The sequence below is a fragment of the Micropterus dolomieu genome, linkage group LG09 (genome assembly GCF_021292245.1).
Source record: "Micropterus dolomieu isolate WLL.071019.BEF.003 ecotype Adirondacks linkage group LG09, ASM2129224v1, whole genome shotgun sequence".
Classification (NCBI taxonomy): Eukaryota; Metazoa; Chordata; class Actinopteri; order Centrarchiformes; family Centrarchidae; genus Micropterus; species Micropterus dolomieu.
This window is the reverse complement of record NC_060158.1, coordinates 6,491,158-6,519,097: the sequence shown is the minus strand read 5'-3', so window position 1 is coordinate 6,519,097 and position 27,940 is coordinate 6,491,158. Positions and strand designations below refer to the sequence as shown.

Here is a 27,940-nt window from a genome sequence, read left to right as displayed (position 1 = left end):
CGCCCCAAAAAGGAAGTTTGTTCAGCGTTATTACCAACCATATTTATGTTTATTATGGCAGTGACCTCCAGTGGCCACATGACGGTAGCAAAGGAGAAAGTAGGGTGACATATTATAAATAGGGGTAAACTAAGGAGGTGGATGGGTCAAACCCAGGACTTTGACACAGAAGAATGGCGTTTGAGTCTCATGTGAAACCAAGTCAGTTATTTAGATTTTTAAGTTAAATAGTGTTACGTGACTTATGTAATTGAGGCTACTAATTTGAACCCAAACCATGATGTTTTCCTAAACCTGACAAAGTTCAGTTTTGTTACCTTACCAAACTACGACTGTTTCACAATGTTAACAAAGTGTTTAATGTCAAGTGACTTGTGTCACGTGACTTACGCAATGCAGTTGAGGTCCGGTCACCTGTCGCTGGATAGTTACGCAAAATGCTAATATGTATCATTTTGGGAGGCATGGACAAACAACATTTTGTCAGTTAGGTTGGAGGAGTTGTTGGTGGACAACCTAAGCGACTCACTTCCCTCTAGCTAAATCTATTATAACCTGTAGATATGATCACGATGTTTGAACTTAGCAGGCCTCCAATATGCTGCTCTGCTGTTTCTTCAGGTTAACTCCTGGGATTCTGGGAAGCTGACACAGATAATAACCACCATAAGACCTCCTGTCTTTTTTGGTTTACATTTTATTTGACAAGACAATGATCTGTAAAACATGTACAATAGTTTTCCCAAAAAGCATACAAAATGATAATCGATCTGTGATAAACAAAATAAATGGAAGAAAATCAATAAACACAAAAATGATCATCTCCAGTGTGTTTATTTTTTTAGCATTGCCATCATCAATGTCAAACCCATCCCGTGTTTGTGTGTTTCCCGCTTTCATCATACGTTCTACTGTCAGATGAGAAGTGTGAGAATTGAAAAGCTAAAAATAACACAAAGAAGGCACGTCTGGCTCCGTGATGAAAAGCTGTGATGACAATGGATGAGCGAGAGAGAACGGGGGGGTGGGGGCAAACGGATTCAGACCGAACAGCGTTATCGTCGACATTCACAGCTTGTGTTTCTGGCATCGAAACCCGTAACGGGGAGCGGGGAGACGGAGCAAAGCACCTTGGCCGAAATGCAACGCTGCAGCTCTCACAGAAGGGACGGGCCCAGAGCCTTGAGCAAACAGCTAATCCATCTAAAATCACAGCAGTTCCACCACATCAACCTCTTAACTGTTGACTCGTGCTTTTGGGCAAATACTGAAAAGTCGGAGTTTGAGCTAATATTTCTTTGCAATTTCCATTTTAGGAGGCGACTTCATGACTGTATTCCTGGTGGTGTCAAGATCTTAATTCGAGATACCTCAGAATGAAACAACTCTATTAGAAGGCTCTAGGTAAAACTGAATGATCCTCGAAATGAGACGGCAGAGCTTAAACTTATTACTGAATGCTTGCTGAGTCATTGGTCTCTGATATAATGGGCCCCAATGATTGTCTTTTCCCTTTTGCTCAATCTATCAACAGCAGCCTTCTGGCAAACACATTATACACATTAATCCACAGCAAACTAAATATTCATTCATTTTAGGAAATGAATTTACAGACAAAAAGCAAAACCATCACATTTAATTCACTTTCATGACAGATTTTGTTCTGCGGCAGGGCTATTAAATACATCATACGTGATTGTCTGACACACGCACTATATAAGCGAGTCAAAAAGCCACACTCTTGTCATGGCGGCTCTTCTTGCAAAACAGGGAAGCTTTTATCTTATAGGTCCATGCAGCATGCAGACATTCCCTTTAATCAAAATAAAGAATCTCAGACACAAAAAGCAGACATACAAAAGAAATGTTTACGCCTTTAGCTATTGTAGAAGGCCCTGTTTATCCTGCAGCTGTACTGAATTTAAATTGCAGATTGATCTGTTATAGATGGAAACAAAATATTGCAACTAAACTTACTAATCAATTTCCACACCATAAATCAGTTATGTTAAAAATTGTCTTTCAGGATGGTGTAGCAGTATTTCAGTTAGCATGCAGCAAAAAAAAGGTACTTTAATAATAACTACAAACAAAAACAAAAGCATCTCCACCAAAGCTAGTGACGGTTAAATATTAACAGATGATTGTCATACAGTACGTTAGAAAAACTAAAATATTGCATTTGGTGCTGACCTTGCTGAAGGTCAAAGCTGTGATGAGAAATGTCTGTTTTCTTCCCGTGATCTTTTCAGTCCTCTCTTTCCTCCCTTTTATGTTACTAATACAATCTGGTATTATTTCTCCATGTATGTGTCTCTCCTCCTGTTTAAATCTCAATCTGCAAACTCTATCAACTTTTATAACTCTTTGCAAACTGTCATTCACCACCTGACTATGTGCTCCTGTGGTTGATTTTAACTGGCTCGGTCAGCTACAGCCTGTCGTCCAACATTCGGGATTTGTGTGCCTCAATGTCTCAAGCATGGGCTCAAGATTAGAGGAGAGAAAAGATTGTATCTCTGTGTGTACTGCACTCTGTGGTTGTGAGATGACGATTCCATGCTGACAGCATTTTCGGATTAGCACTAAAGACAAAACCAGGCAGCCTGCCGAGCTGTCACGCGACAAAAAAAATCCCGCTCTCTCAACTTAAATTGGACGTTGTGCTCGTGGTCTGCATGACTGTGAAAGATGCATTGAGACAGAGATAAAAAAAAAAAACAGCTTTCTTTTTTGACATTCAAAAACGTTTTTACAAATGAAGAACATTATTCCGCAAACAGCCTTGCGAAAGTGTGTCAACAAGCCACCGATCATGCCATGCAGAGTAATATGAACAAGGAGTAAAATCCACACCATTTCATTTATTTTAATATATTTAAATAAAACATTTTAGTATTAAGCGACGACCTCAATGTACCCGTGAAAAGTAAAATAGTAATATACACTTTTTTAAATCGTTCAATTTGACATTTAACAAACTTCCATCCCTTGTACAGAGGCACTGATAACACCTACACTTGTTTATTTTTTTATGTGTACACATTTCACCAACAATATATTATTCATCAATATTATCAATACTATTTACACTGTTTGTTTATCATTTGGTACCATCTGACATCTGTGAAGACCAATTTTTGATTCAGCCAGGTATAGTTGCTCACCTTTTCTCTCTTTCTTTTTTGCTTTCATGTGGACAATCGGCTAAAATGCTAAATGCATGTTTTCTGCATATATAAAATGTTCTGCATATATCAGTGTGTGACCATTTTAATCTGTTAAAATGGTTGTAATGGCAGTATTTTTCTAATTTATACAGAACATTTTCACTCTCTGATGAAACATTACTTATGTTTCCTCAACCTTAATAGTGTGATTTATAAGTGGAGGACTGAATGCAAACATTGGTGTTTTTGTGTGTGAGTGCGTGCACATGTAAGAACCCTGTGGTGTGTGTGCTTTGCTGTAAACTGAGTTTCATCTCCCCAACACACAGCCTTACCACCTCTTGCAATTAACAACTGCAAATATGAATCATGGAATCTTAATCATGTAATGTTGCCAGGTTACGGAGCTTCAAAACTATGTCACGTCCCCTTCGTTAGTGCTAACGAGCAGCTCTGCACCCTGACAGTTGCTGCAGTCCAGGGACAGATGAGGCCCTTTGACAACATAATAAAGTGGAATATTTCTTCATTGGAGTGTAGCCTGGGCAGGAGTGTTTTTTTTTTTTTTTTTAGAGTAATTGTATGAATCGATAAATAACTGAAATACTTTCAAACATCTCTAGTGATTAATTGAAGCAGCCCGGAGAGCCAGATGATCAGGCTTTGGACTTCCTGGGACCAAATTCATCTGTGTGTAATTCAAACCCAACCAACTGTGGAAGAAGAGTAATTTCAAAGGATTTCAAAGATAGTATTTTTTATTACTTTCTCTGTAGCACAAGGCTGTAAAAGAAGCCTGATGTTTTATCCTTACATAGAGAGGAAAATATGTTCAAATCACTTTCCACGGCTGTAAACAGAAGAGCCCAGGACCGGCAGCCTCACATATAACAACAATTTTGCGATGGGGACATTGTATGTTTATGGCACAAAATGTTGCATATAATATTTCATAGTGAATCCACTGAAAATGCTTTTGTCTTGCTGTTTTTTGGTGGAAATTTTGATTTGCAAGCATCACACAGGCAGTGCGCTGTGTATTAATTAGCTGAGGGGAGTGTTCCAGTTCACCTACATTGCAACACCTCTCAACCATGTTATTAACATATTGCAAAAGCTCACCTTTCAATGGCTATCTGGCTTGTCAGATATCATGAAATACTGTGTTTGTGCATCTTAAATTGCTTAAACTTTGATATTTTGTACTTTATTTTTGGTTTTCTTTACCAGATATTTGAAATGTAATGATGATTAAAACTCTATATGACACTTGAAAGAGTTTGGGGGGAAAAAAACGTTCCTATTCCTCAGTAGACACAAGTGGCTCACCAGAAATTAAAACACCGATAAGAACCTGTTTTCATGGGGAGATGTACAAACATTTTTATCCATAACACCCCCTAAATGTGCCTGGTAAAGAAAAATTCAGCCAGATGCATAATGTCATATGTAGGATAAAACTTTAAATATTTAAAAAGTTGTACATTGGAAGGGATTTCTAGTGTGGAAACAAGTGTGCTTGCCTTCGCTTTCCATGCAAATTTAGGTGACCTGGAACTTGCCCATAAGCCTGTGATGTAGTGCTGTGGTTGCCACGGCTAAACATACATGGCGGGAGATACAAAGCTCTCGCCGCGAGAGATGTTGGCAGCCGGTGGCTCGCGATTAGACGAATCTAAGTCGTTGTTGTGGTGACTGTCGGCGTGGTCTTTCAGTTCGTTGATGTTGTCGTATTTGGCCGAGTCTTCTAGGACTGGTGGGGCACCGCCGTTCAGGGCTCCAGTGGTCTCATCATCCAGGTTCTGCAAGATTCAACAGATTTCATACATGTTTATAGGGAATACAAATCATATTACATTAAATTCAATTATATTAATCTGATCACAGGAAGACTAGACAAAAACTCACCTTACCTGATAGTATAAAACACATTTCATACCAGGAGAATTATAGGATATAAGAAATGTGCAAACCCTTTCATTTTTAAGTTAAAGTTACACAACAATACCATTTTAGGTTTAGTAACTATATACAGCTTAATATTAATATACTTTGATTGATTGGTACAAAGCAGAAAACACCATGACATCGCTGCAACGCAGTGTGTGGCTGTCCAAACAGATCTGGAGCCCACTGTGACTAAATGTGGCTCGTGTGCCAGTGAGCAAAAATATGCTTTTGCGTTTGTGTGTGAGTTACCGTGACAGGCTCTCCCCCTGTGGGCTCGTAGTAAACCTCTCCTGGGCTGAGAGGTGCTGTCTCTGTGGCTGTGGGAGGCTCTGATGGCTTGTTCAGCTGCTTGGACAGAAACCACATTAACACCGGGACAGTAACAACATAGAAAACAACACAACATCAAAGAGCTGAGAAGAGAAGCACTTGAAACAAAGCATAAAATGTACTGTTTAGAATATGTGTTTTATTTACATAGTATATGTACATTTATATATCTGTGGTGACTACAGCATTAATATATTTAGGCACTGGCACTAGCAGCACTTGGTCAAGGTTAGGGAAATATCATGGTCTGGTTTAACAGAAAAAGTCCACAGTGACTTGACACACAGCATGTTTAAACTAATTTTTTCTCTAACCTTAACCAAAGTGATTTTGCTGCCTAAAGCTAACAACATGCAGGACGCCCCCCCCCCCCCCCCCCCCCCCCCCCCCCCCTCGACACACATACAATTTAGCACTATAGACACATAACTTGTGGGAGACTAGCCTATATTTAATTCAAGGGACTAGATCTCAGATATATATTTAAAAAACATATTAACAGCTTTGAAAGCAAAACTCATTTTAATATACTGCTTTCAGAGATCTGAAGAATTGCAGTAGACTTCAACTTGCCCTGAAAGGTTAGGCACTTGGTAATTTTTTTTGTTTTCACCATGTTCCACTGCTTTCTAAGACATCTAATAAACTTTCACTGCTGAACCCTGTGAACCCCATATAAGCCTGGGCATTTACAGGCGTTTAGACATCTTTTATACATCTAATCCAAATAAAACTGCAGAGTTTTAGTCTCATTACATCATGTGGCACAAGCACAACAAAATGTGATAGAATGATGGAATAAAATGAGTGGAGAGGGGAGGAGGAGAGGAGAAGAGCGCTCTAATGGACCTCTTTACAAACCAAGCTAATTATTTCGACACATAAGCCAACTCAGATCTCCAATCAATAGCCATTAGCCCCATTATAACTGCCCAAATGGACTCTGTGTGTTTGTATGTGTGTAGAATGTAATCATTGTGACAATAAAGATTGATTTGAAGCCATGTCGACCACTCACCATTTCTGTGGAGCTGCCTGCCTTAACAGGGGGAGGGGGCTTGTGCTTTGGAGGGCCCCTGATTGGAGAAAAGAGAAAAGATAATACTGTATTGATCGCTGCTTCATTAAAACATCAGATTTCTTTGTACTAAACAAAGAAACAAGTTGGGCAACTGAGAGTGCACAGAAATAGAAAGGCTCTAAGTATTGAGCTCTAAGGACATCCCATTGTGCTGTAATTCAATCTGGATTCTATTATTACATTTATCAATTCCAAATTCAAGTATTTTCAATTAGAGTGATGAAATTATATGTGTTTCTCTATGTTGTTACTATGTTTTCACACAGTAAGTCAGAAGCAGTGCTTAGTCTGTGGGTTTGTATTTGTAATGGCAGAGAAATATTTTTTAATGTTTTTTTATCAGAGCTTGTATGCTGGAGACGCCTATCTACAGAGTGTTGTAAGTGCAGTTTAGACATTACCTACCATACAGTTGCCCCTTTGTGAGGTTATAAAACCAAAACAAGTTATAAAGAGGCTGAAAGCTCTGTAGAGCTGCTGAGTTCCTAAAATTCTGTGCGACTTTGGCACTTTAGAAGTTAAAGTTGACAGGTAAGTTGGGAAATCCATCCCATAAAACCCATTTTAGACAAATAAGTAGGTGTTCTGCTTTACATTTTAAGATTAGGATTTCATTATTTTTATAAAAATAATGCAGATGCTGGTTTTATCTGTCAATTAAAGTTTTGAATGTACTGCTCACATTTTTGTGTCCGTGCTAGCTTCTCTCAAGCTTAAAATTAGCTCTCAGGAGCTAGTGCCAGCCTCTTCCAACGAAATGTTTTTGAGCTTTAAAAAAATCCCTAATATCTTTCTTACTGCAGCTCGTATGGCATGCTGTATCCTCAGTGTGAACTCTACAACACTGGCAACAGTGGGAACCACGTGGACTACTGGTGCTGGAAACAAATAATGGTTTGAGGCTTTAATTAATGTAATTTCCCAGTAATTTGTGTTCAAAACAGAGGTCGGGGTCATTTTATGAAATATTATGAGACTGGCTTACAAACCAAAGGCCATTTATAAAACACACATATGATTTGACCATGTACTTTGCAATCATAATTTCTGGTTGCTTGTAATTTTGGTAATAATCATAAAATCTATCTTTTTCTACTGGTGCATCACTGTAAGTGTCTGCACTTTAAAGCATCAGAAACATGTCTGCAACGTTCAGTAGCCGTGAATATAACTAACCTCTCTGACTCTCTGAGTAGGCAGGAAATAATGACTGTATATTTTGTTAATTTACTGGATACCCTGTTGTTCCACAAGAATTCTCAGTTTGGAAAATCACCTCTTAAACTGGAATTAAAACAGGGAAGATTTAATTAATTCCTCTTTACAGTGGTAGCCCAGGGGAGGAACAGCAAGGATACATTTTGGGAATAAAATTTCCAATAGCCTCACGCTATAAACTTTATGTCAGGACTTGTGACCAGGCTACCTATGAGTCCCCTCATGACAAGTAATAGGTTTTAATGAGCTTTAGTCCTGGAGGGGGGGATTAATTTTGCTCAGGAGGTTAAATAAACGATGAAGTTGATACAGGACTGCTAATGAAGACTTACTCTCCATCCTGGCGCTTACGGAAGAAGAAGATGATGATGCCACTGATAATGCCGATGAAGACGAGTGCGCCGAGGATGCCGCCGATAACGGCACCTGTCGATGGTCCTGGAGTGATTTTTCTCTTCTCTTCTTGTATAGGTGAAAGACACAGAGAAGAAAAACAGAGAGAAAGAGAGAGACTTTTACTACCAGCTAAAACATTTAATTTGACTGTTTCTGGCACTTTATTGTTGCTTGCTTGCAACATTTCTATTTTTATGTGTTTGTGTGAGAGAAAGTAGTCTGTGGCTCTTTAAGTCAGCAATGTTTCATTATTAACTGTAGCCAAGAAATATATATGGAATGTATATGTAAAACAAACACATAAAAACAAGCAGTTTGGTTTTAATGAAATATGAGTAAAATGAACCATCACAAGAAATTCCCATGGTAATGGTAATGTGGAAGCAGGCAAAAGTCAAATTTCTATTCAGTGTCAGCACTGTATGCCTTATTATGGTGTAACATTGAAGCACATTCACATAAGCATAAGAACTCAATATGAGTTCTTGTAATATAAAAGAGCCTCAAAGCTCTCTTGGCCTACACTCATCACACTATCACTCATGAATACTATAAATCTTTGCAATGCAGCTACACATCAGCAGTCTCACGCTGACCTTGACATCTCCTTTCAATTAAGAGCCTGTTTATGACTTCTGGAGGGTGGTGAGGCATCTAAATTGACTGTAAAAGCCTCTCATTACAGTAGTGCTTTTATTTTAAAGAGTGAAAAAAAGACAGCAGCTGCACATAGCACACAACAAGCACCATGGATGGTTCTGCACAATCGTTGACTATAACAGGGATTTTGTCAGAAACAACAAAGGGAGGGTTGAATGACTTTCACAGGTTGTCCTTTTGTTTTATGAAATCGCATTTCATTACTACCTCTGAAGTAAAACCACTCCACTGCGTTTGATACAAACATTATAAAAGGTTCCACTAATTTAGCTTTAATACATTTAGCCGATGATTATATGAGTATTTACCTACAAATGAAGCCAATGTTTGCTGCTGCTGCCATAAAAAATTGCAGCTCTTGAAACACAATTAAATGCAACTCTATAAATTTAAAAACAATTTTGCATTATTCAAGGACTTGCTTTCTTTCTTCACTGTTCCAAAGATCCATCTGCTAAGTTCGCATCCGTTACTGCCCTATTCTTAGGCCAAAGAACCATTGGCCTGGAGGGACCAGAAGAAGAAACATCTGGATGCAAACATGCATTATACAAACAAAACAAAAAAGGTTGAGACTACCCCAAATTAATCTTTCTACCAAAGAAATAGTCAATAGCAAGGTCTGGGGGTTGTCCAGTTTAGGTGAGACTGTATGTTTGTAAGTATGTTTGAGTGCTTCAGATGTCATCATTTTGATTCTTTGAACATCCAAAATGAAATTCCATTAACCTCTGTTGCATTGGGGTGGCTGCAGAGGTTTTAGAGGCTTATAAATATATAAGTAAATATATTTTAAAAATAAAAGTATAGATATATAATGGCTAGATACTACGAGGGATTAGTGAGAAAGTATAGGTAACTTGGAAAGGTGATATTGGATCAATGAGTGTGACATCAGATCAAGTTAAGAGTGACTGCATTGCCTTCTTCTTGCCAGCAGGTGGGGTTCTGCTCCAAGCTTACACAGTCTTCAAGGCGAGAGAGAGAGAGAGAGAGAGAGATAGATAGATAGACAGAGAGACAGAGAGATAGAGAGAAAGATAGATAGAAAGATAGATAGATAGATAGACAGACAGAGGGACAGAGAGAAAGATAGAGAGACAGATAGAGAGATAGAGAGAAAGATAGAGAGACAGAAAGAGAGATAGATAGACAGACAGAGAGACAGAGAGATAGAGATAGACAGAGTGATAGAGATAGATAGACAGAGAGATAGAGAAAGATAGATAGATAGATAGATAGACAGACAGAGAGATAGAGAGACAGATAGAGAGATAGAGAGAAATATAGACAGAGGGATAGAGAGAAAGATAGATAGATAGAGAGATAGACAGACAGAGAGATAGACAGAGAGATAGAGAGATAGAGAGAAATATAGAGATAGATAGAGAGATAGAGAGAAATATAGAGAGATAGATAGACAGAGAGATAGAGAGATAGATAGATAGATAGATAGAGAGATAGAGAGAGAGAGAGAGAGATAGACAGAGAGAAAGAGAGAAAGATAGAGAGATAGATAGAGAGATAGATAGAGAGATAGATAGTCAGAGAGATAGAGAGATAGATAGAGAGATATATAGACAGAGAGAAATATAGAGAGATAGACAGAGAGATAGAGAGAAATATAGAGAGATAGATAGATAGATAGACAGAGAGAAAGAGAGAAAGATAGATAGATAGTGATAGAGAGAGAGAGAGAGAGATAGAGAGATAGATAGATAGATAGACAGAGAGATAGATAGATAGACAGAGAGACAGAGAGAAAGATAGATAGATAGATAGATAGATAGATAGATAGATAGACAGAGAGAAAGATAGATAGATAGATAGACAGAGAGATAGAGAGAAAGATAGATAGATAGATAGATAGATAGAGAGATAGATAGACAGAGAGAAAGATAGATAGATAGATAGATAGATAGATAGACAGAGAGATAGATAGACAGAGAGATAGAGAGAAAGATAGATAGATAGTGATAGAGAGAGAGAGAGAGAGAGATAGAGAGATAGATAGATAGATAGACAGAGAGATAGATAGATAGACAGAGAGACAGAGAGAAAGATAGATAGATAGATAGATAGATAGATAGATAGATAGACAGAGAGAAAGATAGATAGATAGATAGACAGAGAGATAGAGAGAAAGATAGATAGATAGATAGATAGATAGAGAGATAGATAGACAGAGAGAAAGATAGATAGATAGATAGATAGATAGATAGACAGAGAGATAGATAGACAGAGAGATAGAGAGAAAGATAGATAGATAGTGATAGAGAGAGAGAGAGAGAGAGATAGAGAGATAGATAGATAGATAGACAGAGAGATAGATAGATAGACAGAGAGACAGAGAGAAAGATAGATAGATAGATAGATAGATAGATAGATAGATAGACAGAGAGAAAGATAGATAGATAGATAGACAGAGAGATAGAGAGAAAGATAGATAGATAGATAGATAGATAGAGAGATAGATAGACAGAGAGAAAGATAGATAGATAGATAGATAGATAGATAGACAGAGAGATAGATAGACAGAGAGATAGAGAGAAAGATAGATAGATAGTGATAGAGAGAGAGAGAGATAGAGATAGAGAGATAGATAGATAGATAGACAGAGAGATAGATAGATAGACAGAGAGACAGAGAGAAAGATAGATAGATAGATAGATAGACAGAGAGATAGATAGATAGACAGAGAGACAGAGAGAAAGATAGATAGATAGTGATAGAGATAGAGAGATAGATAGATAGACAGAGAGATAGATAGATAGACAGAGAGACAGAGAGAAAGATAGATAGATAGATAGATAGATAGATAGATAGATAGATAGACAGAGAGATAGAGAGAAAGATAGATAGATGGTGATAGAGAGATAGAGAGATAGACAGATAGAGAGAGAGATAGAGAGATAGATATGCATGCTCAGGGAGGCTCAGTGGCTTTACATATTCATGTCTGTTCATGTAAATCCACTGGGATAGGACTGGCCAGTTTCTGTGTGTGTGTGTGTGTGTGTGAGAGAGAGAGAGTTAGCACATCTGCCACAGTGGTCACAGACAGAAGAGAGAGCATGCATTGATTATGTATGATCACAAACACACAGCCATGAATGAGGCAGGGAAGATAAAGGGAAGGACAGAGAAAAATTAAAACAAAGGAGATGGAGGCAAAGAGAGGGGGGTAGGGAAAGATAGAGATGGGAAAAGGAGGGAGGGGAGTCAAAGAGAAGAACTAGGTAGGAAATAAAGGGGAGGGAAGCGAGGAAGGAAGGGATGGATTTAAGGATGATGATGAATTGGTTGAAAGAGAAGAGTGTGGGAATATACAATGCCAGCATGCCAGATGGAGGGAGGAGGGAGAGAAACAGAGAATGACACCGGCTTTTCTTCACAGCTGGAGATGCTCAAGCGTCTGCCCGGTCAGAGGTGGGACCTTAGTTTGAACCAACAGTTTAACGAGTATACCAGACTTTCATTTATCTATCTTTTAAACACAGGAATGTTATGATAGTAATTAAAAGAAGATATGATTAGTGAAGATAAAATTGGTAAATTAAGGGTAAATCGTGGCACTATCTAACGTATTCCCCTAGTCCCTTACCCTAACATTAAACATGACAACTACATGCCTAACCTTAATCCCCTATTCCTAACCCAATTCTTACCTGAAACCTTAAACCAAGTCTTGACCTTCAAAAAGCTACTGAAATTTGTGGGATCCAGCATTTTGGTTCACACACAGCTGTCGGACCCCACAAGTATAGTGGAATCCCAGTTTTTGGACCCCACAAATATAGTTAAACAAGCCCACACTCAAACACACAGGCACACACACAGACACACATACAAAAGCGTATGAATTGAAGCAATGCCTACATCCCTCCCTGCGTGTGCCTTGTTAAAGTTTATACTGGCAATATTTGCCATTGAAGTTTGTGGTCAATAACAAACTGCCTTTTTAATAAACAATGAGTCATGGTGCTGCATGAGAAATGCCACACAGGCAACAGGGGGGGGGTGGGGGGGGGGTAAGGAGGAGGAGGGCGGGATTAGCAGCAGGAGCAGAAACCTGATTGGTCGGAGAATGGGGTTGAAACAGTAGAGTGCACCCCAGAAGAGAAGAGAGGAGAAGAGAAGATGGATTACAGAAAGGAATTAGTTTCTCTGAAGTCAGATGCAAAACTGGTGTTAGCAATCTGTCCGAGAACAGAGAAAGCATCAGCCGCTAAGCTGATCAAACGCACCAGTTCTTCTCACTGCAACCATGGGTGTTGAAGTCAATTTCCATCCACCTGTTTGTGCAACTAGGTTGACTTCAGGCAGAAAGAAATCCTGAATGGAAATGCCAGAAATTTGAATAAATGGATAAATACCATTTTTGTTTTACACGTTTTTACTTCGCTGTTGGAAAGGTTGGGTTGCTGATTAGGAAAAGATGCAATATTCTTTCTAATAAATAATGTCATTACAGCACGAGTTTCTACATTTTTCGTTTAATTTTTTTGACAGCCACCCACCCTTACATGGCTCCCCTCCACCACGAAGCCCTAAAAATAAAGAATCAAAGAGGCAGCAAATGGCATATGGTATGTGTGTGGAGAGAAATGTATTTACATAAACCTGGTTTATCACATTTATTAATAACAAAACTACTGGACGAGCACCAAACAAACCTAAGCCGTTATCACTCAGCAAACAAGATTATACAGTGCACAGGGTCATGATATGAGAGCAGAACATATTTTGAGAGAAATTCAATTTCTTCTTTTTTATATAGTGGCAATTCATAACAGAAGTTATCTCATTGCACCTTTGATACAAAACAGGTCTAGACTGTGGTGTGTAATTGTATTTCAGAGACAATTCCCAAGGAAAAACTAACAGACAGAAACCTTGAGCAGAACTTGAGTGGGTGGAAAGAGAACACACAGTAGGACATAGCGATGTAAAATAATAACAATCTTAAGTGGTAATATCAATAAAAATAACAAGTATAGAAATAATAATGATAATAGTAATAATAGGACTAATAATAATAATAATTGTAGCTGCGGGTGTCGGTCAAGAACATGGGGCAGTTGGTGGCTTGCAATCATAGATCCAGACTCTACAGCTCAGGAGGCAGAAATACATGCTGAAAGCGACAGAAGGAGAGAGGAGAGAGACTAGAAAGCACAAAACTGCAGGAAACCATGATTTTGTGGATACTCCTTTTGCGATCTGCTTTCGGGATTTTGACTGACGGTGCTTGAGAGGGTGAGAGAGAGCCAGAGTGTTTAAAAAGACAGAGCCTTATTCCACCCTTAGGTAGATGAAAAAGATGATGGAACACATTGGAAAAGAAGCCCGGTGGTACTTAAATTGTGAGGTTTAACATCATGATGCCTCACTGCCATGTCAAATCCAAGGAGTTTGTATGCATGGGATACAAATCTGCCTAAATGTATGCACAACTTGGAGGACAATGAACAAAGGAAGCAAGGTTGCTCTCTCAAAAATGGCTACACCATCCTTTTTGCTTACTCTAAATACTGATGACACTCATGATTCTGTTATTGTTTGCTCTCAAAACCTATGTTACGCTTAACAAATCTGTGAAATAAAAGCTGTCAAATCTTAACTCGCTGACTAATTACTCCTTGTTGTATTCCTAAGGTGGTTTTGCATTAATTAACTTCCATACAGATACTGTACTAATCCATACAGACATACAAGGTGGGAAGCATCAACTAAATATTAACCTTATGTTACAGAAGCGGGCGCAGTAACCCTAGGATTATGTCGATATTGGGCAATTCTGCACTAATGCCAGTATTCAAACACACACACAAACCTTAGAGAACTACACCTTTCACTTTCATTCAGCTCCATCCATTACGGTCTTTATGCAATACGCAGATTTCTTTGTCATCGAGCCAGTCCTGGTTGTAGGGTATTTATATGAATTATCAAAAATGTATGCTGTTAAATCAATAGCCTGGGCTTCACACTGTAGCATTGGTTTCTAGATGTAAAAACAAGTGGGCAGGAATTGGCTGGCGTACACGGGACTACAGCAGGCCTTCACTCCTGCTTAGCTCTGTTTCTGTCCATTTCTCACTCCATTGCCTGGTAGCAAAACACCCCAAATCTGCAGATTTAATGCTATTAAGTGACACTCAAGTGGTGAGAAATTGCTACTGAATCACATGCAATTTAAATAAAATTGAAACAACATTCCCTGTCTAAAGCACCCCATTGCTCTCTCTTATCAAACGCTCCAGTGTAGAGGCTGTATTACTGTATTAGCCATCAGAGAAACACATTGTGCCCAAGGCCTGCACTTAACTATCTCTCCCTAATACACAACAATTGGTGAAAAAAAAAAGAATGGAAAAAAGGCAAGGTCTCACACACACAGATATATGCACCTCAGCAGCACAAGTAAGTTGCTTGTAAGATTCAGGAATGTAAGCTCATTGTTGTTATTCCCACAGCAGACATTACTATTTTACATTACATGTCACAGAGTGGGAAACATAAACCTTGAAGAATTGGCAGAGCAGATGACACACATGAGATCAAACAAGCAATTTTTGTGACTCATTTGTCTTCAATTAACTGAAATGAGGGGGGCACCAGGTAGTAGTCTAACTTCTGGGAATATTAAGAAATGTATCTGTAGAAATAATGCAATCAGGCAAAGGTAAATTACCTTTTAGCAGGTGAGGGTATAAATCCAACATTAACAGCATGGCAAAAAGCTGATTAAACACTCGTGTGCAATTTATACTCAAGCAAAAACCGTGCCTTATCCAAATGAAAAGTTCAGTTTTTAAATCAAGAGAGAGCATGATATAACTATCACAGTGTTCGACATTACATAAGCTCACAAAGATTGTTAACTGACAAAAGACCTGACAGAAGTAGAGTGTTTTTTGCTATCACTGTGATATACTGTCAGGAGTAGAGGTGGGTTGTTCAACAAAGTAGCATCTGTACTCGCGTCAAGAGAATCTTTACAGAAAAATGTGTCTCATATTAGATTATGTTTTGGGCACATTGGCGGTCTTCTTGGTGCTGCTGTTGTGTGCATGTGTGCAATTATCACCTTGTTCAGTTCAGAGAATTCCCACTTTTTTATATCTCATTAAAAACGACCCTGTGTTAACGTGCATGTGACTGAAATATTAACAGAGAATAGTAAAATGAAAAACTAATTGTTTGGCAAATTGCTCAGGGGTAATGAAAGTGTATTCAGAAAAATGCATTTGCCTCAAATCACAAACATACGTCTCTCCTCTACATGACACATTAGCTGCTTGTAATAAAAACGTAACAGTATCGATATCAGTGTTCATGGACACAGCATTACTTGTTATTGGATCAGAACAAAACTTTCGCCCATCCCTTTATTGGCAGCCAAGTCTATTCCTTTTGCTACTACTACTACTACTACTTTTGCATGACCAGATCTCAGTCTTGTGAATCTCGCAGGAACCTACAGTTAAGAACCGCAGAAGCCATTTAGAAAATGGTGTGGACACAGTGGACTGTAATCATAACAATATCCCCTGAAATGATGTTAGAGAGAACTGAAGACTGAGGCTGGTGCTGCTGTCTATAAAATGCCATTTTGGAAAGTGAGCATTTCTAAACTTATGGCTGATTGAATGGCTGCCTCAGACTTTTTAAGGTCGTGTTGCCCAAATGTTTTTGACAAAAATTTCTCAAGACCTATGAGCTTATGAAGGAGTTTTGCTACAAACCACTGTGGCTATGTGCATGAAATGTAACATGACATGAAACTGTAATGCAATATGACAGGAGATGAATGAATGTTTCAGATTCAGCTACTGGAATTTGCTGCCACACACACACACACACACAAAACAATTCATGTACTTTCACTCTGCCTGTTTCTCTCCCTGAACGCGAGACTCACATACACTTAGTCAACTTATAAATAGCAGGTTCTGTGTTGGAAGGAAGGAGGGAAGCAGGAGGGAAGATGAGAAAAGAAAGTGAGGCTCAGAGACGATTGGCAACGGAAACAAGGGAGGAAAATCAAAAGAAGAGAAGAAGGAAGGAAGGAAAACAGAGAGGAGCGTGAAGGTGAAGCAGTGAAGGAGAGCAAACGGAGCAGGGTTGGGGTTCAAGGAAGAGGGAGGGATGAGGAGTGACAAACGAGGGAGGGAAGATGGCGAGGAAGGAGGGATGAGGAGAGACAAACGAGGGAGGGAAGGTGGCGAGGAAGGAGGGATGAGGAGGGGGTGATAGGAGTGTTGTGGCCTGCGGAAACAAGGAGGAGATTTTAAAGGTCTAAACACTCCCGAGGGAGGCTATGAGTGACACTGGAACAACAACTGCCTCTCTTTCTCTCTCAGTTTCTCACAATCCATCTTTCACCTCCTGCTCTTTTTCTTGTTTGTTCTTCATGATTTTCACTTTCTCTATGACGGTCCTGATATTTTTTCTCTCCCATCATCCTCCTTTGCTGCATATAGAGCACTTCCTCTCTCTTTTCTCTCATATCTCCCATGTTTGTCCTTCAGCCCTTCATCAGACTACTGCACTCTGTACTTCTATATACGCCTCCAGTTAAGACACACTCTCTCAATCATTTTGGGTTTTTTCTCTTTTCACAGCCGCTGTGTCGCCTTCTATCGCAGTCTGTTGCTCACTTGCTCTCTGCTGCTGTGCCAACATGAAAAAAATGGCTGTTGCTTTGTCCTTCCCTTACAAAAACAGCTATTTTTCACAGTGCCCCCCCCCCCCCCCCCCCCCCCCCCCCCCCCCCCCCACTGACTCACAAACAGCGACATTAGCGTGCACTCTCGCATTTACTGACTCTGAAAAGACAAACTGACTAACAAACACACACACACAGATAACACAAATCCATAAATACAGTGAGCAGCATGCAGCCACCAAACACGAAAAAGACCTCTAAGACCACGAGTGCAGAGAAATTACTGCAATCAGCGAGCAATTATGATGAATAAAAAAGGAATGATTATAATCTTAGAGGCTAAAAGCTTCTTTATTCCTTTCAGCAAGGCACTTCAGAAAAGAGGTACGAGAGCTGGAGAGTGAGAGTGAAAGAGGGTGTAGGAAAGAGACAGCAACAAGCGAGTGGCAGACAAAACGATCAGATCAGCATAATTGAATAGTGTGTTGCACATTAAAGCTGATTTTACATTTAACATCGTAAAACCTCTTCACTGCACAGGCGTGCCGCAATGAACACAATAGTTAGGAAAGTTAAACATGTATTTTTGCTAAATGGACGTCAACAAACTGGATAAATTAACAAACATTTTGCCAGTAGATGACATTATTAATCAAAATCAATACATTTAGAGGATGTATTTTCATTTCCCAAAGTCTTAAAATCAACAATTGAAATGTGAAAGGCATTACACATATCATTCCCCCTTCCATATACCAATTAGATCACAAAGAAATACTAGAAATCTAGCAATCGACTTGCTTTTTAAAGAAATAACACTTCAAGCCTGAAAATAAGACAAATAACGTTTTGCTGTGTATCAGTCTCTAGTGAGGCTGCAAGAGTGAGCAGTATCTGTCTTTGTTCTGTTAATTGGGATCCTGCAGCTTTAGAGTATTTCACAAAATCAGTTTAGGTACTTGTTTTGTGTCCTTCATGGTGTGTTTGACTTAATTTTAAAAGACAAAACCTACAGTAAGCCTTTATTACAGTTTGAAACAGCCACTGGTGATGCAGCAAGTGTTTCAGCAACACGTCTTCATACCTAAACATTAGAATAGGTCGTTTAACAATGACCCCATAAAGTTACGTTATGACAAGTGAGCGAACGGTCGCTGTTTGACTGGGGTTTGGCACCAAAACTACTGTTGTGTTAAAATAAGTATGTTATGTATGTAAGTTGAGTAACGTAAGTGGTAACATAAGTTAAAATAATAACGTTGACTTTTGGTTTCAGGGTCCATTTTAGTCAGTGGTGAGTTTTTCTTCTCTCTGTGTAGGACAGGAAGTTTTATCACAGCAACAGTACAAAAGAGTTTTGTACCAGAAATTGTTTTAATGATCTAAAACATCAATGGTAAATGTCAGGATTTTGGTATTAGTCCCTTGCTAAAGTTGCATTGATCGATCTACAGACAAACTCTCCAGGGCTGATTAAGACAGGTGTTGAATTTTCCTTTTAATGCTTGAAGCGTGATTTTAAAACAAAAGAAAATGAGGACAAAGGAAGGGTCATGATCAGAAGAGATTTGCCAATTGAGGATGGATTGGATGATTTGGCGGACTAGAACAAGTGGGCCAGTGGAAGAATCATTAATAATTTCAAGGCAGCTCCAACACTGTGTGCACTCAGTGTAATTAGCCTTCTGAGACTAGACAAGAGCCATCCAACCCACGACTTTCTGGTTACAGTACGTGACGGTTTTAAGCAGCCTGCAGAGAAACAAAACACACATGCAAAAACACACATGATGCACGCCTATATGTGTCACTAATAGGGAAGCAGGTCTGATGGGAACTTTAAAATCCCATTGCACAGCGCGGCTCACACACACACACACACACACACGCTCAAGCATTGCATGACCTTTTTGAATAAATATGCCTATCAGTGCTCTCTGTGTTTGTGTGACAGATATCGTACTAGGATATGCAACACTTCACAACCTTATCTGAAGCCAGAGATCCCCTTTCATTTTCTGACAGCTCTGTGTGCAAGGTTTTTTCTGTCCTTTCTCCCCATATGTCTCTACCCACTTAACAGATTAAAGAATACAAAAATGTACACACTCACTTACACACATACACACGGTCTCTCATACACATGCAGACACATCCTGTTGCTTGTTTCCCCAAATAACCGAAGGCTCTAACCGAAGGTAGAGGGGGTGGGGGGTGAGAGTAGTGAAATGGCATTGCTCTCTAAATGATCCAGAGCAAATGAGTTTATCTCAGAGACAGCCAGCCCCCAAACCATACAGGATCAAACTAGGTCATACACAGAGAAAGAGAGGGAGAGACAGACTAGAGGAGAAAAGAGAGAGAAAACACAGATGAGGAGGGACAAAACGGCGGCATGAAGAGGAAATTGCGTAAGGAGAGAGAAAAGGAGGCGTTGAAGAGCGACCCCGGCTGAATTTATCTCCTCTCTTCAATCTTCTCTCGCTGGTCCGCTTGCCTCCTCTCTTCTCTTTGTGCAAACACACTGAAGCTGACATTTCGAGTTGTCCCCTCACTTAAAAGAGTTGTCACCTACCTAGTCAAATTACATCAAATCACTTAGAGGAGGGGAGGGAGGGGAGCGAAGCAAGGTGCTTCAAAGGAAGTTTTTCAGAGGGACCAAGAGCTGGGGACGCGCTCAGTCTCGAGTGGAAAATCTGCTGTTCAAACCAACAACAGACTGAGTTGTTTCTTTGTGGTGGCACTTCAGTAGTTTAAAGGGATTAGGCCACAGTGTGAGTACAGTACAGCATCAGAACTTTGCTGTACTTTGAATAACATATTCCAAGACTTTAAAGACTTTAAGTGATACAATTCACAACATACTGTCATAGCTATATAAACTTGCAAGGGGACCCTTAAAACTTGACAATATTTCTCTGCGAGTGGAAAAGTTGTCTCATGATATCAGCATGACATGAGTGTGAGTGTTTAATTAGCATAGAAGATGCCTGCGCCACTTTTACATTGTTTGTGTAGCAGCATTTTGGGTACAGGGTGGAAATAATAAATGGCAACAGAGTGACAGACAAGACACAAACAATAAGTATGACTATTATTCCAGTCATATATTTTGTCACTGAAGATTTCTTAAAAATAATGTTAAAATAGTGTCTTGTCTTGTTCTCATGAGCTAAGTCTATGCTCACACTCCTACTTTCCAACGGTCGTACATGTCATTTTGGGAAATAGTCATATATGTAGTTTTAGGAGTTACTGACAATCAACCTATTTTGTCGTTTGGGTATGACGACTTTTTGCCAAGAGCCCAAGAGACCACCCAGCATTCCTATGGTAGAATGCTACCTGGTAGGTTTGCTTCGTGCCAATTCTCTATATAAATTGATAGCGTCTGTTATGTAACATCTCAAATAAGACAGAGGACTGCAAATTACAAAGCTATCTTTTCAACATTTTTTAAGAATAGAACGTTTTATCAACTATTTTATGTTAAGACAGCTTCAAATCTTTGGCAGCGGAAACAGGAATCTACATCACCACAGTTTTTGCCCAAAGCCAACTGACTTTGGACAAAACCAGGATAAGTGGATCATAAGCAGGTCTGATATTTGGTGGAAGTTTGTCCAAACATATTAAAGACGACTGCATCCTGTTCAATGCACCTTGCTGTATTTATTTGTTAGTTCTGTATCTTATTCTTCTTAGTAGTTTTAATAGACTTCAGGAGAATTTTGACAATTGACGGAAAAAAGAAAGAGTGAAGGAAGAAAAGTAAAATGCTGCTCGTATTAAAAGAACTAAATAATAAGAGATACTGAATTTAAATCTTAGCTGTTGAAAAGATACATTATTGTTATTATCAGCCAGCTTGCCCAGGCATTGAATGATTAATCTACTGTGGAGCTGAAACGTGTTAAAATTAACATTTCTGAGGACTGGTATGTATTTTCAATTTGACTTTGGAATTCTACAAACTGTATCCACTGTTGATTTTAAAGCTTTATCTTCTCACCTTGAGCACATAAAATGCCCTAGGCTGTCTGAGGAGGGAAGATGTCTGAATTTCCTCTTTCACCATAGTATTCTTCTTTACCCTTATGTCCCAAGGATGTTTGTTTTCTTAGAGAGCTATTGGGTATGATATTGATATTGGGTTATGAAAAATGAGTATAAATCTGGGTGAAAATCTGGCTATAAAAATACTCTAAGTGAACCATTTTAGTTGAACCATTTATTTTCAAATCACTTTTGTTTTATTAACTCTACTTTCTATCTTTAGAAGCACTCTCTGAACTGTACATCAGAAAATAGTTACAGAGTACACTGTTATATTGACAAGATGGCTAAACATAGGCTTAGGATTTTGAGCAAGTTATGGGCTTTAGCAGGTAATCCACTGTGTTGTGCCGTTTGTACTACCTGTTTCGAGAAATGCACTTACTGTTTTGCAAATGTTAAGGATGAATCGAGAAATGCACCAAAGCGACTGAGATAAACTGTAAAACTGATGACGCACGATGCCAGTTGCCAAATCTGTCCAACGTCCAACTGTCCAATCCGCTTGAATAACGTCTAAGCGCATATAACGTCTTGCTTACAGCTCTTGGTTTGTTCGTACCAAATTAACACAACTGCAAGTATGACAAAAAATTTACATTTGCTTAATTGAAAATATTACAGATTATTACTTGAAATTGTGTTTTAGCTACTGTATTCTCAGTGGCTCAGACTGCATAATTTCTTCTCCACGTCAAGCTGATAATGAAGAGATCACACCGGAGTCACACTGAGTATCTTACACTGCATTTGCCAAATGCACATTTATCCCCACCTCTTTAGCTTTTCACCCTGGCATGAGAGAGAAAGAACTCCTGAGTCAATTTGGCACTCAATACCAGCTGGCTGAGCAGCACAGTATAGAGGTTAAGCTACTACTTAAGATACCTGCATGAAAATGTGAGAACGCAACAGTAGGTTGTAATATTTGAAGGACTTGGGGTGTGCTCAATTTCAGCCTCGCCAGAAACTGGGAATGGCCTCGAGAGTGGTGGAGAGATCAGTTATATCAAGCGCTCCCTGGGTTATTTCAAGCGATTGGAATATATTCAAGTGCTATTTTGCCCAGGTCTGAAGCCAAGGGAGCACTTTTAATATTCAACCTACTTCACTGCTCAGTTCACTCACTCCTGCACACACACACACACACACACACACACACCCACCACATGTCACTTCAAGGCACTTCAAACACACTTCACGCTACAACTTCAAGTCCCGCAGGCCCAAATCGGGGTCATGTTCTCCTGACAGCCAATCATCATGCCACTGAGTGTGAGGATGTGACTCTGTGTGTGTGTGTGTGTCAGTGACTCCCTATCCCTGGGACTCAGATCATGTTTATATGCATCTGAGAGAGAGCGAGAGAGAGAGAGAGAGAGAGAGACACTGACAGCCAATCATTCCATCATTCAGTCAGCTATTTGGACATCTGGGTGCCATGGAAACAGCAGCTGTCTGTTACCAGGTAACTGTGCATAAGCAATGAGCCTGGCGTGAAGGGAAGAGCAGAGGGGCCTTTTGGGAAAAGCAAAAGGTCAAGAGAGGGTGGAAGGTTAACATGCAGACAGGTGGCTTGTGGAGGTCAGATAATTCAAATGAATCATCAGATAGACAATTCAGAATAGACAGACACATGTGCAGAGCACAGGCACAAACAGACTGCATAAACATGTAGACACCAACCTAAAAGCCCACAAAATACAGATTAGGGCAGAGGACTGAGCATAATACACACACACACACACACACACACACACACACACACACACACACACAATGAGCAGGAGAGACTCTTCAGCAGATACTTGGGACTGTTGAAATAGTACACACACAAACCATAACACACACACACACACACACACACACTTACAGTTAATATACTGTACAACCATATAGCACACAACTCAGTGATTCACACACTCTCAAACACACTCTGACTAATCTTCTCACCCGTTTAGATGGTCTGTCGCACTTAAACTGTCTGGGGACTGGGTATTACACTGATGGCTACAAAGTAGTGTGTGTGTGTTTGTGTTTGTTTGTGTGTGAGTAAGAGAGACAGATACAGAGGAAGAAGAAAAATTAGATGGAGAGAGAGCGAGAGCTACAGACTGTATTAGTGAATGTAAGTAAGAATCATCAGACTTTATTAGAAGGAAACTTATTCTTATGTTGCCAAAGCAGTCAACATTGAGGGTGTTTACACACTAGTATCCTGTTTATGATCGTTTTTTTGAGAGTAGGATTATGTTTTGCATTTGTAAACATCACGTTCTGGTGAATATACCCCAAAGTCTGTCTTTATACAATACGGATTTGCCCATAAGGCATTATTGATGGCTGTAATCATTCCTCCCACCCACACTGAATTTGAAGAGAACTTTTCTAATAGCAATTTCATTGTAAGTGTTCAAAATTCAGAGATATTGTTCTGCACAAAAATGAATTCTGAAGTTCAACTGAAGTCAATAAGAGGGTTCAACTGATAGAGAGGGCATCTTACTATCTTCCCAAGTTATGTTTTTTTTTGGTCCTGCTTTGCCTCTTTATCAGGGTTTCTTGTTATTCTCTGCCATGTGTGCAGGTGCGTCCTAAACTAAAAATTAAAAGTCTGACTGAGGCAAGGCAGAGGATCCATTTTATTGTGTCTCTCATTTTCCATTACTGAAGATTACAACACGAAGCTAAATATAGCAGAGTGATAAGTTCAGCAAACCAAACTCATCCTCATCTGTTGAGGTAAACCGAGTTATTCATTCTGAACAATGATTCTTATTTCAATCTCTCAACACGGCAAAAAGGAATATTGCTAGCTGGTGTCACTGTTGCTAAAAAAATGCTGGTGTCAAGCTGCCCATTCCCTCACACACTCACACAGGACAAACCTATTTCTACATATTATTAATATGGAATTGTCTCTTGCTAAAAAACATGGGAACAGTCAGAAATATGTACTGGCATGTCAATAAGACGAACCTTTTTTTTTTTGGCTCATTTATTTGTTTTCCTTACTTCATCAAATTTTTTTTGCATATTTTATTTTGGTTTTAGATTATTTCTAACATGGCTTTTGTGTGCATTCTTCCAAGTAGTGCTGTATGACTTGAGCTAGTTTTCTTTGTTAAAAAAAAGACATTGCTTATATTAAATATTTACACATACAAGGGTGAAAACATACCGAGGCAAAAACACCCACACACACAATTATCTTGTTATCTTGTACTATACGTCTGCTTGGTATTGACACATCACTGGAATACACTTCAATCGTCTTGAGAGAGACATAGTATAGATTTTACAATTTATACCTTTTCCCATTCACTTTTCCAATGATGGGCCTGAAGCTTCAAGATGGTGGGTGGTGTCAACGTATGAATTCAGACTGCAAGAGTTAACATATTATGCTGTAGAAGGTTGGAGGTCAAATTATTTATGCTGTCTTTAGTCTCCCTATGCTAATATGAAATATTTAGAGTGCTACCCTTTGGCTCTATTTTATGTGACATTTGGTTTTGTTAGCCTTGCCTAAATGAAAATAGGACAGATATAGGTGGTGGTTGAGTGCAGTGCAGCTCCTTCGATCCAATGTCAAATCAATTCAAACCAAAACTCTTCATTGTAAGAGGGGCTTGTTGAATAATGTATTCCTGAACTTAGTGCTAATACATGCTGACAGTGTTAATTTGTATGAGTGTGTGTTCATTTGTCATCTTACAATGTTAAAGAAGCTTTAATACGTGTGTGAAAGAGAAAGAGCATGTTTGTTGTTTGCCACAGTCAGCTGACTGTTAGGCAGGTGTGTGTGTGCGCGCACGCGTGTGTGTGTGTCTATCTAGTGTGTATCAGCCTTCCCTTGTGAATGAAAATATTTGCATGATGGTTTACACCTATGTGTGTGGGTTTACTGTTTATTGTGTATTTGTGGCCTTTCTGTCTCTGTGAGTAAAGTTTGTGTTTCTGTGTGTGTGTGTTTGTGCCTCTGTGTGTCAGTGTTTAAGTAAGTGTGTGCACGCATGTGTGTCTATCTAATGTGTATCAGCTGTCTTCCCTTGTGAATGAAAATATTTGCATGATGGTTAACACCTGTGTGTGTGGGTTTACTGTGTATTTGTGGGCTTTCTGTCTCTGTGAATAAAGTTTGTGTGTTTCTGTGTGTATGTGTGTGTTTGTGCCTCTGTGTGTCAATGTTTAAGTAAGTGTGTGTATGTATGTGTTAGCTCCACTCCCTGTGACAGTGCTCTCTGCTCGCGGGGAACCGTATGCTTCCTGCCATCTACTGCCACACCGAATCACTCACACACACACACACACACACAAGCCCAAGGCCCCCGTGGCCTCCCTGTCCTTGGAACCCTATCGGTCATCTGTCCCCTTGCTGCTGATCTACACACACACACAGACACAAACACACAAAACAAATCCATGCATGCATACAACAACAAGGTGAATAAACCCACTGCCACAGTCCAAAAATAGTTCACATCATAATATCAGATACACACACACAAAGGGCGCAGAGATAAACAGAAATATGAAAAGGGACAGAAACAATGTGTGCACACACATTAACACACAAGAGACACAGAAGCAATGTGCAGATAAACACACACGCACATACACTGGCGCAATCATCATTATATTATTATATATAAGATCGAATGCATCCTTATCAGCTTTACAGAGAGAAATGCAACCTGTACTAAACCTCTGTAAGATGCTCGATATTAATACTAATTGGATAGATTCTTTCAATATAAAGAAAATGAATACCAGACACAAACACACACAAAGTCATCCAGGTATCTGTTGTTCATTTAAATTAAGAATTTCTTTGGGCATGTGACTGTGTTCAAGATTGACATCTCTTGAAACCTTTCTCCTCTATGATGCATCTTTTTTCAGGGGAAGTGACACTTTAAAGATATTCCCAGCAAACTCCTATATTAGAACACATCACAGTGTGTTATTGCTTACATAAAACCTGCCGCATGTCTGTGTTTTGGAGATATTGTCATGCTTTATATTCCAGGTTTTTACATATTAGAATGTTAATGTGAATTACACGGTAGTGTAAATTGGTTTGCTATGTGTGTAAAGGACATGTTGCTATCTTGGAATTTAAACCCCACTTGCTGCATTTAATGTGTGGATGAAAGCATCAACAAAAAACATAAAAGTGAGTTTAGACTTTATGTGTTAATGGTGTGCTTTAGAATCCACAGCTTGTTTGTATTTGCGTCCATAAACAAAGTAGCCAACTTTTACGCTCTTTGGGAGCTGGCTTTAATATGTGTTTGTGTGTTTGTCTGGAAGTGATTTGTTGCAGCCTCAACAGCTAGCAATGAACTTTTAGACCTCAGACAATATCCAGCCTTGACTCAATGCTCCAGGGTGAACACACACACATAAAGACACATACACACACTGCAGGGCTAACAGCTGATTTTTCTTCTCTCACTTTCGGGCACCAAAGCAACCATTTTCTCAATCTGTACACTTCCTACACACTCATCTATCACCTCGTACCTCTGTTAAAGACTCCTCATCTTAAGTCTTTTTCTTCTCTCTTGCTGTTCCTGACCTCATTTCCTCCTTTCTCCACCCATTCTTTTTCATGTGTACTATTTGTTTTTCTCTTTTGTCCTCTTTTTTTTGTTCTTGTGTTGTGTCTCCATCCTTTACCTCATCTCTTTCCTAACCCTATGTTCTCCTCAACGTATTTTTCATTTCCTCCAATGCCCGTAGCCTCCACACCATCATCACCTATCTCCAAGTTAAATATTTTGTTAAAGACATTATATATCAAATAGTGATGGAAACCCATTTCTCAGATAAATAATTATGTAGGCCAGGCATTGTTGTGATGATGAATGGTTCAGTATCAAAAATTGGCTTTGGACGTTGTAAACTGTCATCTGTAAAGTATCTGTCCATCCCTAACTCTCACTAACTTGCTGCCTTTCTGCTGCACCTGATGATACTATTTTTTTTTTATTGCCAAGCACATTTATTTGTTTTTCCTTTTTGATAAAAGCATGAAATCTGGCCACCATTAGCTGACATTAAGGAACAATAACAACATGAATACGACTAATGTTTTTGAAAGGTTTCCAGATTCAGGTGGAGGTAGTAATTTGTGTTGTGCATTGAAATGTGCTTGTTAGCTGAATGGGAACATGCAGAAACTCACCATAGCTTCTAAAAGAGACACATTCTCCATTACTAAATAAGTGAGGATAAGATAGAAAGATAGAGGAAAAAGTTGGAGAAGAAGAAAGTAGAACGAGATTACCAAAGAGGGATCAAGAGACAAGACAGAGGAAGAGAAAAACTTGTACTCCTCAAAACTTAAAAGAAAGTAAAGTATTAAGTGTGAGCTGGGGAAGAAGAAAGGGAAGAGAA

The 27,940-nt window shown here is 39.2% G+C and overlaps 1 protein-coding gene across 2 annotated transcripts in view; it reads right to left on the bottom strand.

Moving 5' to 3' along the window:
• Positions 1 to 679: 679 nt before the first annotated feature.
• pvrl2l (PVR cell adhesion molecule related 2 like) overlaps positions 680 to 27,940 on the bottom strand; it is a 291,646-nt gene continuing 264,385 nt past the window's right edge. The window contains exons 7-10 of one of the 2 annotated variants that reach the window (XM_046059708.1): positions 8,082 to 8,211; positions 6,469 to 6,526; positions 5,370 to 5,465; positions 680 to 4,972 (exon numbers count right to left, since the gene is read on the bottom strand). In XM_046059708.1, the coding sequence (XP_045915664.1) occupies positions 4,769 to 4,972; positions 5,370 to 5,465; positions 6,469 to 6,526; positions 8,082 to 8,211 (488 nt within the window). In that variant the 3' untranslated portion in view covers positions 680 to 4,768. The remainder of the gene's footprint in view (positions 4,973 to 5,369; positions 5,466 to 6,468; positions 6,527 to 8,081; positions 8,212 to 27,940) is intronic. The other variant, XM_046059709.1, reaches the window with a different exon arrangement.